At 44.6% G+C, this 12,973-nt stretch overlaps 1 protein-coding gene across 18 annotated transcripts in view; it reads right to left on the bottom strand.

The window, feature by feature from the left end:
* The window catches only part of RIMS1 (regulating synaptic membrane exocytosis 1), a 443,920-nt gene that overhangs the window by 123,458 nt on the left and 307,489 nt on the right, over positions 1-12,973 (bottom strand). For 12 of the 18 annotated variants that reach the window (XM_068281486.1, XM_068281464.1, XM_068281465.1 and 9 more), the window contains one exon: positions 5,856-5,968. The exons of the other annotated variants lie outside the window; for them this stretch is intronic. In XM_068281486.1, coding sequence (XP_068137587.1) covers positions 5,856-5,968 — 113 coding nt within the window. The remainder of the gene's footprint in view (positions 1-5,855; positions 5,969-12,973) is intronic. 18 annotated transcript variants of the gene reach the window in all.

The following is a 12,973-nucleotide window of genomic DNA, read 5'->3' as shown; positions in this document are numbered from 1 at the left end:
GTGCGGGGAAAAAATCTTGTCAAGAAAATACTGCATTCTGTATTTTAGACTATTGTGTGCTAATTCATAAAAATGTTTACAGTTGTGATAAAAGTTCGGGGATTTCCCGAACTAAGCTGGCGGTGCTGTTTGAGTTGATACATTTTCTCCGTGCAGAGACAGCGTTACAAAAGAGGCATCCCCAATTTCCATTTAGATGTGCATTTTATTTAATTGCCTCTGTTTGCCCTGAATCTGCGCTGAATCTGTCTATTAGTCTTTCTAAACAATCTATTTAATTGCCACAGCTTAGAAGAACTTTAAGAAATATTACACATGCAGGCTTTCGTGATGTAAAAAACATATGAAAACAGGTACCCAAGAGGTTAAAAAACACAGCCTGGGGTATTCTGGAAAGCCTTTTTTGTTCTGCTCTCACTGCTGCTGCCAGGGAGATCTGTCTCCATCAACTTTGCTCTTATCCGCACCCTTATCACCTCTTCAAAGCAGCGGTATTCTCCGTCCCAATACCGCCTGCTCTAATCTTTATGAATTGACATTTAGTGACATATTTAGAGATAATCACAGCACAAGGCGGTAATTTATTTAACCTCACATGCGGTAACAGATTTTATGAATTGACATTTTGCTAAGTGGTCGGTAAAGTCAGCTGTTTAGTGCATTACCGCACGCGGCAATGCTTTATGAATTGACCGCAAAGTGTGAACATATCACCTAGGAGAAATCTCAGGAGAAAAACTTAAATTGCATATGGGCAATAGTGTCATTAAACACTCCTCTCAGGAAAAGGCATTTTCTAAATGATATCCAGTAATAAAAGAAAGTCAAATCTTTGTATATAAGGATGAAAAACCTTTCTTCTGATATATACAGTATCTTAACTATATATAAATATATTTATGGTACAAAGCTGGAAAGTAGACAGAGCTGTCTCATTGTATTAGAATAGTTTTGTTTATCTTCAGGCCCCTCCTGACTCTTAATCAAACAATGCATGCTGGGTGGACAGGGGGGAAAAGCTGAGAAGTGTGTGAGTGTGTAACCATCCAAGCCATAAAGAATGCTCACATCTGGCCTCTCAAATTTGGGACAAGAAATTCGTCTATACCTCTGTGTAGCTGAAAAAGTGTTTGAGCTGTAAAAGTGACAGCTGAGCAATGCACCAGGATTACATTTCTTTTTGCCAACCCTTTTACCCATATTGTAAAGAGAACAGAGGCGTCAAAAGGATAAAAGCATGTAACTAAAAGTTTTAAATTCCTCAGGAAGCGGTGGTGGACTCACCTCCCCGAAGTAGACAAAATACCGTGGGTAAAGGTACAAGCAAATTTATTCATATACTCCAACAAAAAGTGCAACGCATTTCACAGGTATATTCCCGCTTCTTGAGGCAATAACTGAGTACACACAGTAAAGTCTCAAGGGCATGAATAGTGCCTCATTTACCCATCTCTTGATTTACTACACTATATTGGGCTCTCTGTGTCCCCATTCTTCTCTTTTACCCATATAACCAACATAAGGGTGGCATACCATCCGCAATTACATTGGTTGGGTATATGTTCCAGGTTTCCTATGTTCCAGGAAACCATGTTATTGCAGTAGCCTAGCTTCTGAGAGAGGACAGGGTACTCCTGCCACTCACCCCTTCCCTTCACTGCTCATTAAAGTTGAAAACCTTTGGAAAGGAGTGTGGAATTTGAGGAAGGGGAGGATGTTTGGTGCAGTATTAAGTTGGTTATGGAAGAAGGGAGGATTAGTTGGAGAAAAAAAAACTTGTGGAAATACTGTTCGACTGAAGTTCAACATCATAATCAACCTCTGATGTTTAAAATTCAACTGTGTGAAAGATGCTCCTCATCTGTAATATCCTTGCCTCACTTGAGAACTGCTAAGAAGCTTTCAAAGCAGACCCTTACTATTGCGCAGCACACAATTAAAAGTCTTCATTCCACATATAGTTGCTGTAGAAATCCACTGCTCTGTGTTCTGTTTGTTTTCAACCAGATCAAAGTGTCTAATTAATGTATACTATATTAGTAGTATACAATAAAAAAAACAATAAGAGCAGTAAAGATACTCATTCATTTCATCATAGCAACGGAACACCCAAGTGCCTAATGCTAGGGTCGGTGATGGTTACAAAAAGGTATGACCACATTAGATGGCTTCATCATCGCCCACACACAAAGCTGCATCTAGTGCATAAGACTGCTGTACAATTAAACACAGAAAATCAACTTAAAGCAAAATTTTGTTTCAACTGCATTTTGTTCAAAACATCAGTTTTTGTTTACTTACTTTTGCACAAAATGCAGTTTGTCACAACTGACAGCTCATGCTGGTACCGTGTTTCCCCTAAAGTAAGACATCCCCTGAGAATAAGACCTAGCAGGAATTCCTAGCATGCTTGAAATGTAAAACATCCCCCGAATGTAAGCGCTAGGAGCAGCCCACATGACACCAGCAAGTCACACTCAATACAAAGCCTGGATACAGGAGAGCAGAAGTATAATGTGAGTTCTACAGTCCTGTATATGTGTCAGGCAATTTGTGTTTTTGTTGGTGCGAGTCCTCCTTATCTGTCGTGATAAGCATCAGCAGCACTTCACCTCTTCACTTTTTCCCAGGACACAGCTTATCCTATCATAGCTCTGGGGAGCCTGACAGAGTTCTCTTCCTGCAAGAAATAGACTCTTACCCACATGATCCTCAAAATCAATTTCTTGTGAGAGCCAATATCATGGCATGCAGTATATACATCTTGTATAGGAAAACTACCAGGGTTTGCCCCCAAAATAAGACATTCTCTGAAAATAAGCCCTAGCACATCTTTTGGAGCAAAAATTTATATTAGACAGTGTCTTTTTTTTGGCGAAACACAATGTGGCTGCTGTTATTTTCTATTGCACTCTAGGAAATGAAAACAGAACTTAACAGCTTACTAGGGTTGATTAGTAAAATGAAAAATTTACATGGTAAAACAAACCTGACCTGGATTTATACAAAAAGTTCTCACCACAGGTGTTTTCATGCAAATAGAATCGCATAAATAGACTCCAAAATGTTTATCGGTTCTCTCTACGGTTTGCGTTTGTAACCTAGCAGTAGTCAGTTTTAATAAATACAGATTTGCAGGATCTCCTGTGTTTTTCAACGTACTGTAACCCAAAGAAACTTAGTAAATATGGTCCATGATCATTAGAAGATTAGTTGTTTCAAAAGGAAGATAGAACTGCCTGTAAAAACTTAAAATAATTAAACTGGGCTTAATTTACCAAACTGGTTCTGGAGACAGCAAACTGAAATCTATAGCCTGTTTGAAGACTTTTACATCTGCCAGGGTGTAGATTTCAATAACCTGTCTTCATGATCCACTGTTGGTTTTGCAACTAAATTGCTGACGATCTCAGCTGTCTAATGACATGATCTATGATCTGTGATCACTGTGAGCCAATCACAGTAAGCACAGGAAAAAACAAACAAAAAAAGGCTCTTGTTTTTTGAGTATAGGGGCACTAATGTACCATTTACAAATTTTCCCAAGCGTTAAAGGAAACCTGAGATGAGGCAGGAGAAATAAGGTATATATACCTGGAGCTTCCTCCAGCACCCCCAGGCTGATCGCCCCCTCGCTGTCCTTCCGCCACCTCCTGGATCTTTTGCAATCGGCCACGGTAAGTCCTCCTTTCTAGGGCATACTGCTCATGCGTGGCCTAGCCGCATGTGTGCCCCATCACACTCTGACCCACAAAAGCATGATGGGAGAGCACATGGCCAGACAGCACCTGCGCCGACTAGCCCCAACTGGACGATTTACCAGGGCTGATTGCAGAAAATCCAGGAGGCAGCAGAGGATGGCAATGGAGCAATCAGCCGGGGGCTAGTAGAAGATATGTATACATTTTTTCTCCTGCCCCGTCTCAGGTACTATTTAAAGTTAACGATGGCAAAATAGTCCTTTATTGCCCTTAATTAACCATAAATACTTACCTTTAATTAATGTCAATATGTTCAGAAATGATCCTGCGCCAATATCCTCTGGATGTTGACTGAAGATCTCTGCTGCACATCTATGCACACATCGATTCCCGCCGCCACATGCTATACAACTTTAAATATATCACCAGGACTGGTCCCTTAACAGACCAATGAAAGTCCTCCTCAGGGAGGCTTCCCAATGGTCTGTTAAAGGACCAAATTAATGGCCCCAGTGGCACCGTCAAGATGCCTTGATGGTGCTTGCTATACTTAAGTGAAGAGGATAGTATAGAGGATATTGGCATGGGATCATTTCCGAGGATATTCGTGTGGTATTTTAATTAAAGGACTTTTTAAGTAGTTGCTTTTTTATTTCAACTTAACCCTTTGAGGAAATGGGTAAGGGGTGCATCAGTACCCTATACCAATGTAAATTTACTGAACTTAAAAGCCCTTTTTTCATCAGATTTTTTTTTAAAATACTGTATATACTCGGATACAAGTCGACCTCATGTATAAGTTGGCCCTAGTATTTGACCCTCTTAAGCTGGATTTTTTTATTGACTCAAGTATAAGTCTACCCAGGAAAGTTAAGGACTGCACTTGGGGACCAGGCTGTCACCTTTCAGTGTGGTCAGTCTGGCCCCTCTAGCTGTGTGGCCCCTGGCTGTGTGGCTCCCTGTGTCCCCCTGGCTGTGTGGCGCCTCTAGTTGTGTGGCTACTGTGTACCCTTGGCTGAGTGTCCCCTGTGTCACACTGGATGTATGAGCTGCAGCAGCCAGCATCTGTCTCCACTTCCCCACAGTGCTACAGCATGCAGCTTGCTGCAATTCCCCCCTCCCTCCCACCACCATGGAAAGGGCCCCCCCTCTCCCTTGCCGTCTCCCCAGCAGCTTTCCGCAAAGCCCCCCTCCTTCTTACCGCCACACAAAGGGGGGCCGCTTCTCCCTTTCTCTCCCCCCTCATTTAATGCAGCATCAGCGTTGAAGCGGAAACCGTAACTCACTGATTACCCAGTGCGGCATCCTCTCTTGTCCCTCTGCTTGTGCTGGTCTGTTTACAATACCACAGCTATGGCTCCGATGTCATGTGATCTCATGTGTCATATGACATCGGAGCCGTAGCTGTAGTATTGTAAATGGACCAGAACGAGCAGAGGGACAAGGGAGGACGCTACGCTGTGTAATAAATCAGTGAGTTTCGGTTTCCGCTTCAGCGCTGATCCTGCATTAGATGGGGGGGAAAGAGAGGGAGAAGCTGCTCCCCTTTGCGTTGTGGTGGGAGGGAGCCTTTGTGGAATGCTGCCTGCTTAAGCACTGGGGAAGGGGAGAGAAAGAGGCACCCCCACAATTCCCGGCTATAAGTTGTGAAATTTAGGATGACTCAAGTATAAGGCGACCCCTCTACTTTTATACTTTGAGTCAGTCCTAAATTTCTTGACTTATAGGCGAGTATATACGGTAGTTGTTTTTTTCCCCAAAAACAGGTCTTTAAAAAAAAGTACTTGTTCCTAAAGAAGCAAATGTAGAATTTTTGTGTTATTACAAATAGTTGTAACATTATGGATCAGATTTACAGTTACTTGCCAAATTTATTACACATTTACCAGATATTGTGCATTACAATTTTACATTGTAATTGCAAAGTTTAATGCAAAATTATGATTTTGGGAAAATGGAGCTCAACACTACTCACCATGGTCTGATATAACAAAGGCGTCAAATGCAAACCCTAGCCACCTAACAGACCATTTTTGTAATAAATTCATGCTAGTTATGATCTGCAGGGATCTGAAGCCTGACATGCATCAGTAAATCAGGCACAATGGCTATGGATAATTGACACCATAACACAGTACATCGCACTGCACTTACCTGGGAATATTGCTCGCGTTCAACTTCTTGACTGGAACTAGACCCAGCAGTTTGTTTATACCTCTGAACCTTTAACTTGATTTGTCTTGTTCGTTCTTCCACTAATAAATTTGCTAGAAAATATAGATACAATTTGTTTAAAAAATAAATACAGGTAATAAAGGTAAACTGATACACATGCAATCTATCTCTCGTTAGCATATCTTTCTCTGATTGTTTCATTGCAATTAATTTACACTTTACATACACCAATTCTATTGAATTGCTAAAAAAAATGTCTAATGCTGTATTTCTATTAGCAGCGCTAATGCTTCACACAAATTCCCAATTGATTCTACCCTTTTCTTCAGCAAATTTAAAACAAATAGGAACAATAAAGGATACTATACAAAATAATAAATATCATGCATTTAAAGTTAATATATGCAAGGTTTTTTTTGCGTGCAGTGGTTTGAATTTAGACAAATATATTTATCATTTATACTAGTGTTGATCGAACACTCAGTTATTCGGCCTCGGGTCGGCTCGACCGAACATGGTCCAAATGTTCGGGATATTCGGCCGAACACCGAGCCTAAGTCAATGGGGACCCGAGCATGCCTGCAAACTTCTGCAGAATGGGTTGGAAATAGTGTGTGTGTGTGTGTGTGTGGGGGGGGGGGGCATTTACACATAGATCTTAGGCTCAGAATAAAAGCAGGGACTCATGTTTGCGGAGCAGTGCGCCAATTATACTCCACTGCCAATAAAACAAATAAAACTCCCAAAAAAAAGGCATACGTGTATGGGGAAAAACTGCACGCTTAAAGCCAATGCAGTTTATCGCCATGCATTTATACATTTTATACAAATGAGATCCTGGAAAGCTGTCCTAGTACCAATCAGAACCGGCAACGCTAACCCAGCACACATGATGGAAGAGGAGGTACAGGAGAACAAGGCCACGCTTTGTGACACAACCCAGGCCTTGCATGAGGACAAAATGCATGCTTAAAGCAATGCATTTTGTCGCCATGCATTGATAAATATAATCAAAATGAGATATTCCTGAAAAGCAGTCCTACCAATGGGACCGGCAACGCTAACCCAGCACAGATGTTCATGGTGCTTTGTCGCGGGGTGTTGCAAAGTTGGTTCCAATCCATGATTTATTCATTTTTTTGTGTCAGACGGTCTGCATTTGCTGTGGAGAGGCGGATACGCCTATCTGTAACGATGCCTCTGGCAGCACTGAGACAACGTTCGGACATAACGCTGGCGGCAGGGCAAGCCTGCACCTCTATTGCGTACAGTGCCAGTTCGTGCCAGGTGTGTAGCTTAGAGACCCAATAATTAAAGGGGACTGATGGATAGTTGAACACGGCTACGCCATCTGACATGTAGTCCTTGACCATTTTCTGCAAGATGGGCACTGTGGCTGCTGGCAGTGGTGAGGCAGGTGCACTGTGGCTGGCCTGGCAACAAAAAAAATGGGCACAGTAGCTGCTGGCAGTGCCTGCTGGCAGTGGTGAGGCAGGGGCACTGTGGCTGCTGCTGGCAGTGGTGAGGCAGGGGCTCTGTGGCTGCTGCTGGCAGTGGTGAGGCAGGGGCTCTGTAGCTGCTGCTGGCAGTGGTGAGGCAGGTGCTCTGTGGCTGCTGCTGGCAGTGGTGAGGCTGGGGCACTGTGGCTGCTGCTGGCAGTGGTGGTGAGCCTGGGGCACTGTGGCTGGCCTGGCTGGCAGTGCTGGCACCTAACCGCTAGCTCCTACCTACCCCAAGCTAAACCCCAATGCAAATGGCAGAGCCAGCCATGCGTTCTGGTATTTATATACCCGAATACGTGACCCGCTCGGCCAATCACAGCTATGGTCACAGCCAACTAGGCTGTGTGACCATAGCTGTGGAAAAAGCATTGTCGCCGCTTATTGGCTGCCTGCAAAGGTGTCAATAAGCGAGGGGAGGAGACCGAACAGCGCGGCCAAGCACCATGCGGTGCTCGACTGTGCTCGAACCGAACACGAACACGCCAATGTTCGGGGAATAACGAACAGTGCCGAGCACTGTTCGATCAACACTAATTTATACTCACAGACCTTCAAGTCTACAAAAAGAGAAATTCCAAGCAATACTAAATTTACAGTCCAACAAAGCTAAGTGCTAAAATAAATACAGTTCAGTTTGACAATAGCAGGGTAGTGGTAGCCAGAGGCGCTTCTAGAGACCAGCGGACCAGCTAATTGCCTAGAGCGCCAGATTTATTGCAGGGCGGCTTTGAGGGAAAAAAAAAAGTTTATTTTTCCTGTCCTTAGAGACTGAATACTTAGGGAACGGAGATAAAACGTTCTAATGAAAGCCTCTACTGCTCACCCTCAAATAAGGAATCTACAAACCTTTTGTCTACAACACTTTGTATGGCATCCCCTAATGTTAGTGTTAACTTAGGATCTAGAGTGTGTCTATGTGACTCCTGTCCTGCCCGCCCCTCCTTATGACTTGAAAAGAAGAGGAGGATGCACTAGCATTGTAACCAGGTGCGTGGAGTGCGACCCCCACCAGGGTGTTCCCATGTTGCCATTAGAGGGGGTGACAGCAGATGCCACTTCAACAGAGCTGAATTTTAACACCCAAAAACGTGCTATTTTAGCTTTAAACATTCATTCACTGAGGCTGGGAAAGGAACAGCCTCCCCTCTTTAGCTGGATCTGCAGCTGCTGGCTCATGGAGCTGATCTTTGTTTACACCCCCCCCCTGTAGACTGGGCTGTATTGGGCTGTGCTGCCAGAGCATGTGACTGAGGCTATGGAGCGTCTGCGTTGCTATGAACTGAACCTAGCCTGTGCTTGCGTTATCTCTGCTCCTGTCAAAACCCTGATTGATGGAGCGAGGGGGAACCTGGAGCTGAGATCTGAGTGAGCCATGCACCACTGGAGGGGATGGAGAAGGGAGAGAGCAGGATATATGGATTGGATATGAAGCCTGTGTAAGCATCCAGTCCCCCTGTCATGCTGTCACAGCCTCTCTCTCAGCACACACACACACACACACTGCACATATGCCAGCCTACCCCCTCTCCCATATCAGGCTGGCTGAAAGCTTTTACAGGCTGGAGGAAGTGCTCTTGTAATGGAGTGACTATTCTCTGCACAGCATTTACAACAAAAATGCATGCTTTCCTGTATCTTGTCTCACTTTCTACTTGTCCCCTGCCCCCTCCTTCTCTCTTGTGTGTCCTCTGTCACTCTTCCTGCTCCCTAGTTCAATGGCAGGCAATCTATGTACAGCTTTCCCCCTTCCAATTGATCTGCTATCAACTATTCATGCATTGCATGATGTGTACCGACCTTTCTCCATCCCTCTCTTCCTTGCTTACATTCTCCCTCCTTTTCTATTTCTCATTCGCTTTCTTTCTTTCTTTCTTATTTCCTCTTTGTGTTCCCAGCCTCATTCATCTCTTGCTAAGGACCAGTTTCCACTAGGAGCCATGGCCGTTTCTGATTCGGTTGCGGTTTCTGTTCTGCTGTGCAGCCGCAGCCTGAATCGCTAAAAAAGGCTATATGGATTCGGCTGCGTGCTGCATAAAGCTGCAGCATGCCATCCAGGTGCAATCTGAACTGCAAAACCATAGGTGAGATGGGCAGCGTTTCCCGCCCTTCTTGTATTGCGCTTTGAGTCCTATGGGAGACAAAGGCTGTAGAAATGTTACTGTTATTGTTCTATCGGGCCCATATTCGGAGTGGAAATATGGTCTCCTTCCTCCTTTATGACCTGCAGCACTTTACAGAGTACATAGTCATGTCACTGACTGTCATCAGAGGAGCTCACAATCTAATCCTACCATAGCCATAGTCTAATACTCTACCATATTATTATTATTATTATTATGTATTTATATAGCACTGACATCTTTTGCAGCACATTACAGAGTACATGATCATGTCACTCATTGACTATACTTTATCTAATATCTCTTATGTAGTCCAAGGTCATTTTAGGAAGCAGAAACCATTTGTTTGCCACCACACAGGTACCATGTGATGCAGTCTTATTTAGGAAATGGGGGGGGTGACACCATGAGTTACTGCGCCAGGTGTCACAAACCTTAGCAAGGCCACTGGGAGGATGGTGTCTTTGTGTGCATTCCAGAACGGACTAGCCAGGAGGAAGGAGGGAGATCTTCCCCCAGGCTGCTGGTACAATATATAAGGCAATGTGAAGCACTAGGCTGGTTGAGGGAAATAAATGTACAATTTGATGGCAAGCTGGTAAATGTACACAGCATGATGTAGAAGAGAGGCTTGCCTCCTACAGTGTCCTTAGAAAAAAACTCTGTCTGCTTTCTCATCATTGTAAAGACTGCATGTGGTCAGCTAGATAAGGTATTACACAGTTTGAAAAGTTTTCGACAGTCCCTAGACTCCATGTGGCTGCTGCAGCCTTGTGTGAGAGACAGGAAGGGCAGGCGTCACATTACAGGCAAGTCGCCTCTGTGTTATGTGGCTGCAATACAGATAAGTTCTCTGCTCCATGTCAGGCTATTCTCAGTCTCTCTCCACTCCTCCTCTCTCCCTCATTCATCTTTGTTTCCCCCCTTCCCCTAGTGCTGGCTGTCTTTTCTTCCTCTCTCTGGATAGTGTAATTGTTAAGGGCTCTGCCTCTGGCACAGGCAACCTGGGTTTAAATCTCTACTTCTTTCTACTCCGTAAGCCAGCACCTATTTAGTAGGATACCTTGGGCAAGACTCCCTAACACTGCTACTGCATACTGAGTGAGTCAGCACTGAGTCCGCCAGGAGAAAAGTAATTATAAATATTCCTTGTTACTCTCTACTTTGCCCCCCCCCCCCCCCAATCTTACCTTCACAATTGAATCACCCAATCTTGTTATTAGTAACCCTAGCCTATAGCTGTCAATACATGCATTCCTTTTTACATACAGATTCTTTCAAAATGATCGAATATGGCGATTATCAACCACCACATCGATCAATCATCAATCCATCGCAAAAATGTACCAAAAATACAATCAAGCAGTACATTTTTACAATTGGACACAGTGGTATAGTGGCTGCCGCATTGCAAATATTTTCATGGAGAGGCCACAGGTTTCCTTGCCTGGAGTGACAAAATGGCCAGAGGCGTCCCTGGTGGTAGCTTTGCATCTGCATGTTTGACAACCAGGTAATGTGCCTTGTTTAAGCACTTAAGAACTGCAGCCTTAAAACCCCTTAAAGGATACCCGAACTGACATGTGACCCCATTTTAGAAAGATGACACCCCAAGGTATTCCGTTAGGAGTATGGTGAGTTCATAGAAGATTTTATTTTTTGTCAAAAGTTAGCGGAAATTGATTTTTATTGTTTTTTTCACAAAGTGTCATTTTCCACTAACTTGTGACAAAAAATTAAATCTTTTATGAACTCATCATACACTTAACAGAATACCTTGGGGTGTCTTCTTTCTAAAATGGGGTCACTTGTGGAGTTCCTATACTGCCCTGGCATTTTAGGGGCCCAAAACCGTGAGGAGTAGTCTGGAAACCAAATGCCTCAAAATGACTGTTCAGGGGTATAAACATCTGCAAATTTTGATGACAGGTGGTCTATGAGGGGCCGAATTTTGTGGAACCGGTCATAAGCAGGGTGGCCTCTTAGATGACAGATTGTATTGGCACTGAAGTGCAGGAAGCGCAGGATGTTCTCAAATCGTGACCTGGACATGGCAGCAGAGAACATGGGCATGTGATGTATTGGGTGCGTAGACCAATAAGACTGCAATACATTCTTTTTGACTAGACCCATGTTAAGGAGAAGGCCCCAAAAAATGTTAAGTTTGGAAACTTGGAGTGGTTTCCATCGAAAAGGCTGGGCATGGTAGCTTCTCGGATTGGCGGTTGCGTATTGCGTGGCATAACAGTTGGTCTCAGCCACAATTAAGTCGTAGAGATTTACGATGTAGAACAGATGAAAAAAGTCTAGGGCCAATCCAATCCTAGATTATCTGTCTCCACCTGGACTCCAGACTGGGCGGTGAAAGGGGGCAGTACGAGTTCGGGGGAACGAGGGATTGCTAATTGGGATTTGCCAGCGTCTCTGGTTCTACTACCATGCTGGTGCTCGCCACTTCACCAGGGTCTATGGTAGTACTGGTGCTAGGTCCAGGAGATGCTATACTGCTGGTGCATGCCTCACCAAGAAAACTCGGATCAGCGCTAGCACCACTCTGCTGCCCTTGAGTCTGATCCTGCGGTCCAGTGACATGGGGTGTGGTACGCCTGGCTCTAGCCGGGATCTCAACCTCATCATTGCTATCGGTCAGAAAGCCACTGCTGTTCACCGGTTCGTATTCTGACCCAGATGATTCGTCGGATGAGGCTTCCCAATCGCAATCACCCCACTGGGCCAGAATCTCAGCGGCCTCTTCAGCGGAATACCCCTTTTTTGCCATGTGGACTGCTAAATTTAGGGGGTATTCCTCTGAGACTACCCAGAAAAAAGAGCACCTACCTAGCAAAAGGGTGTACTTGTGAAATAGAAAGCTGTGGTCATGGAGTTTTGATAAAAAAAAAAAAATCAAAACTGATCTTTACAGCGCCACAGTTTTTTGCAGTGATCAGAAAAAAAAATTATGTGACTGCGGTGGGGCGGGTGAGGGTTTGGCCAGGTGATCAGAAGCCTGCAGGGGGGCAGATTAGGGCCTGATCTGATGGGTAGGAGTGCTAGGGGGTGACAGGTGGTGACAGGAGGTGATTGATGGGTGTCTCAGGGGGTGATTAGAGGGGAGAATAGATGCAATCAATGCACTGGGGAGGTGATCGGAAGGGGGTCTGAGGGGGATCTGAGGGTTTGGCCGAGTGATAAGGAGCCCACTCGGGGCAAATTAAGGCCTGATCTGATGGGTAGGTGTGCTAGGGAGTAACAGGTGGTGACAGGAGGTGATTGATGGGTGTCTCAGGGTGTGATTAGAGGGGGGAATAGATGCAATCAATGCACTGGGGAGGTGATCAGGGGGAGACTGAGGGCGATCTGAGGGTGTGGGCGGGTGATTGGGTGCCCACAAGGGGCAGATTAGGGTCTGATCTGATGGGTAACAGTGACAGGTGGTGACGAGGTGATTGATAGGTGATCAGGGTGTGATTAGAGG

This window comes from Hyperolius riggenbachi, chromosome 4, assembly GCF_040937935.1.
Source record: "Hyperolius riggenbachi isolate aHypRig1 chromosome 4, aHypRig1.pri, whole genome shotgun sequence".
NCBI classification, from domain to species: Eukaryota; Metazoa; Chordata; class Amphibia; order Anura; family Hyperoliidae; genus Hyperolius; species Hyperolius riggenbachi.
The sequence above is the reverse complement of the archived record's forward strand: the minus strand, read 5'-3'. Positions and strand labels throughout refer to the sequence as shown.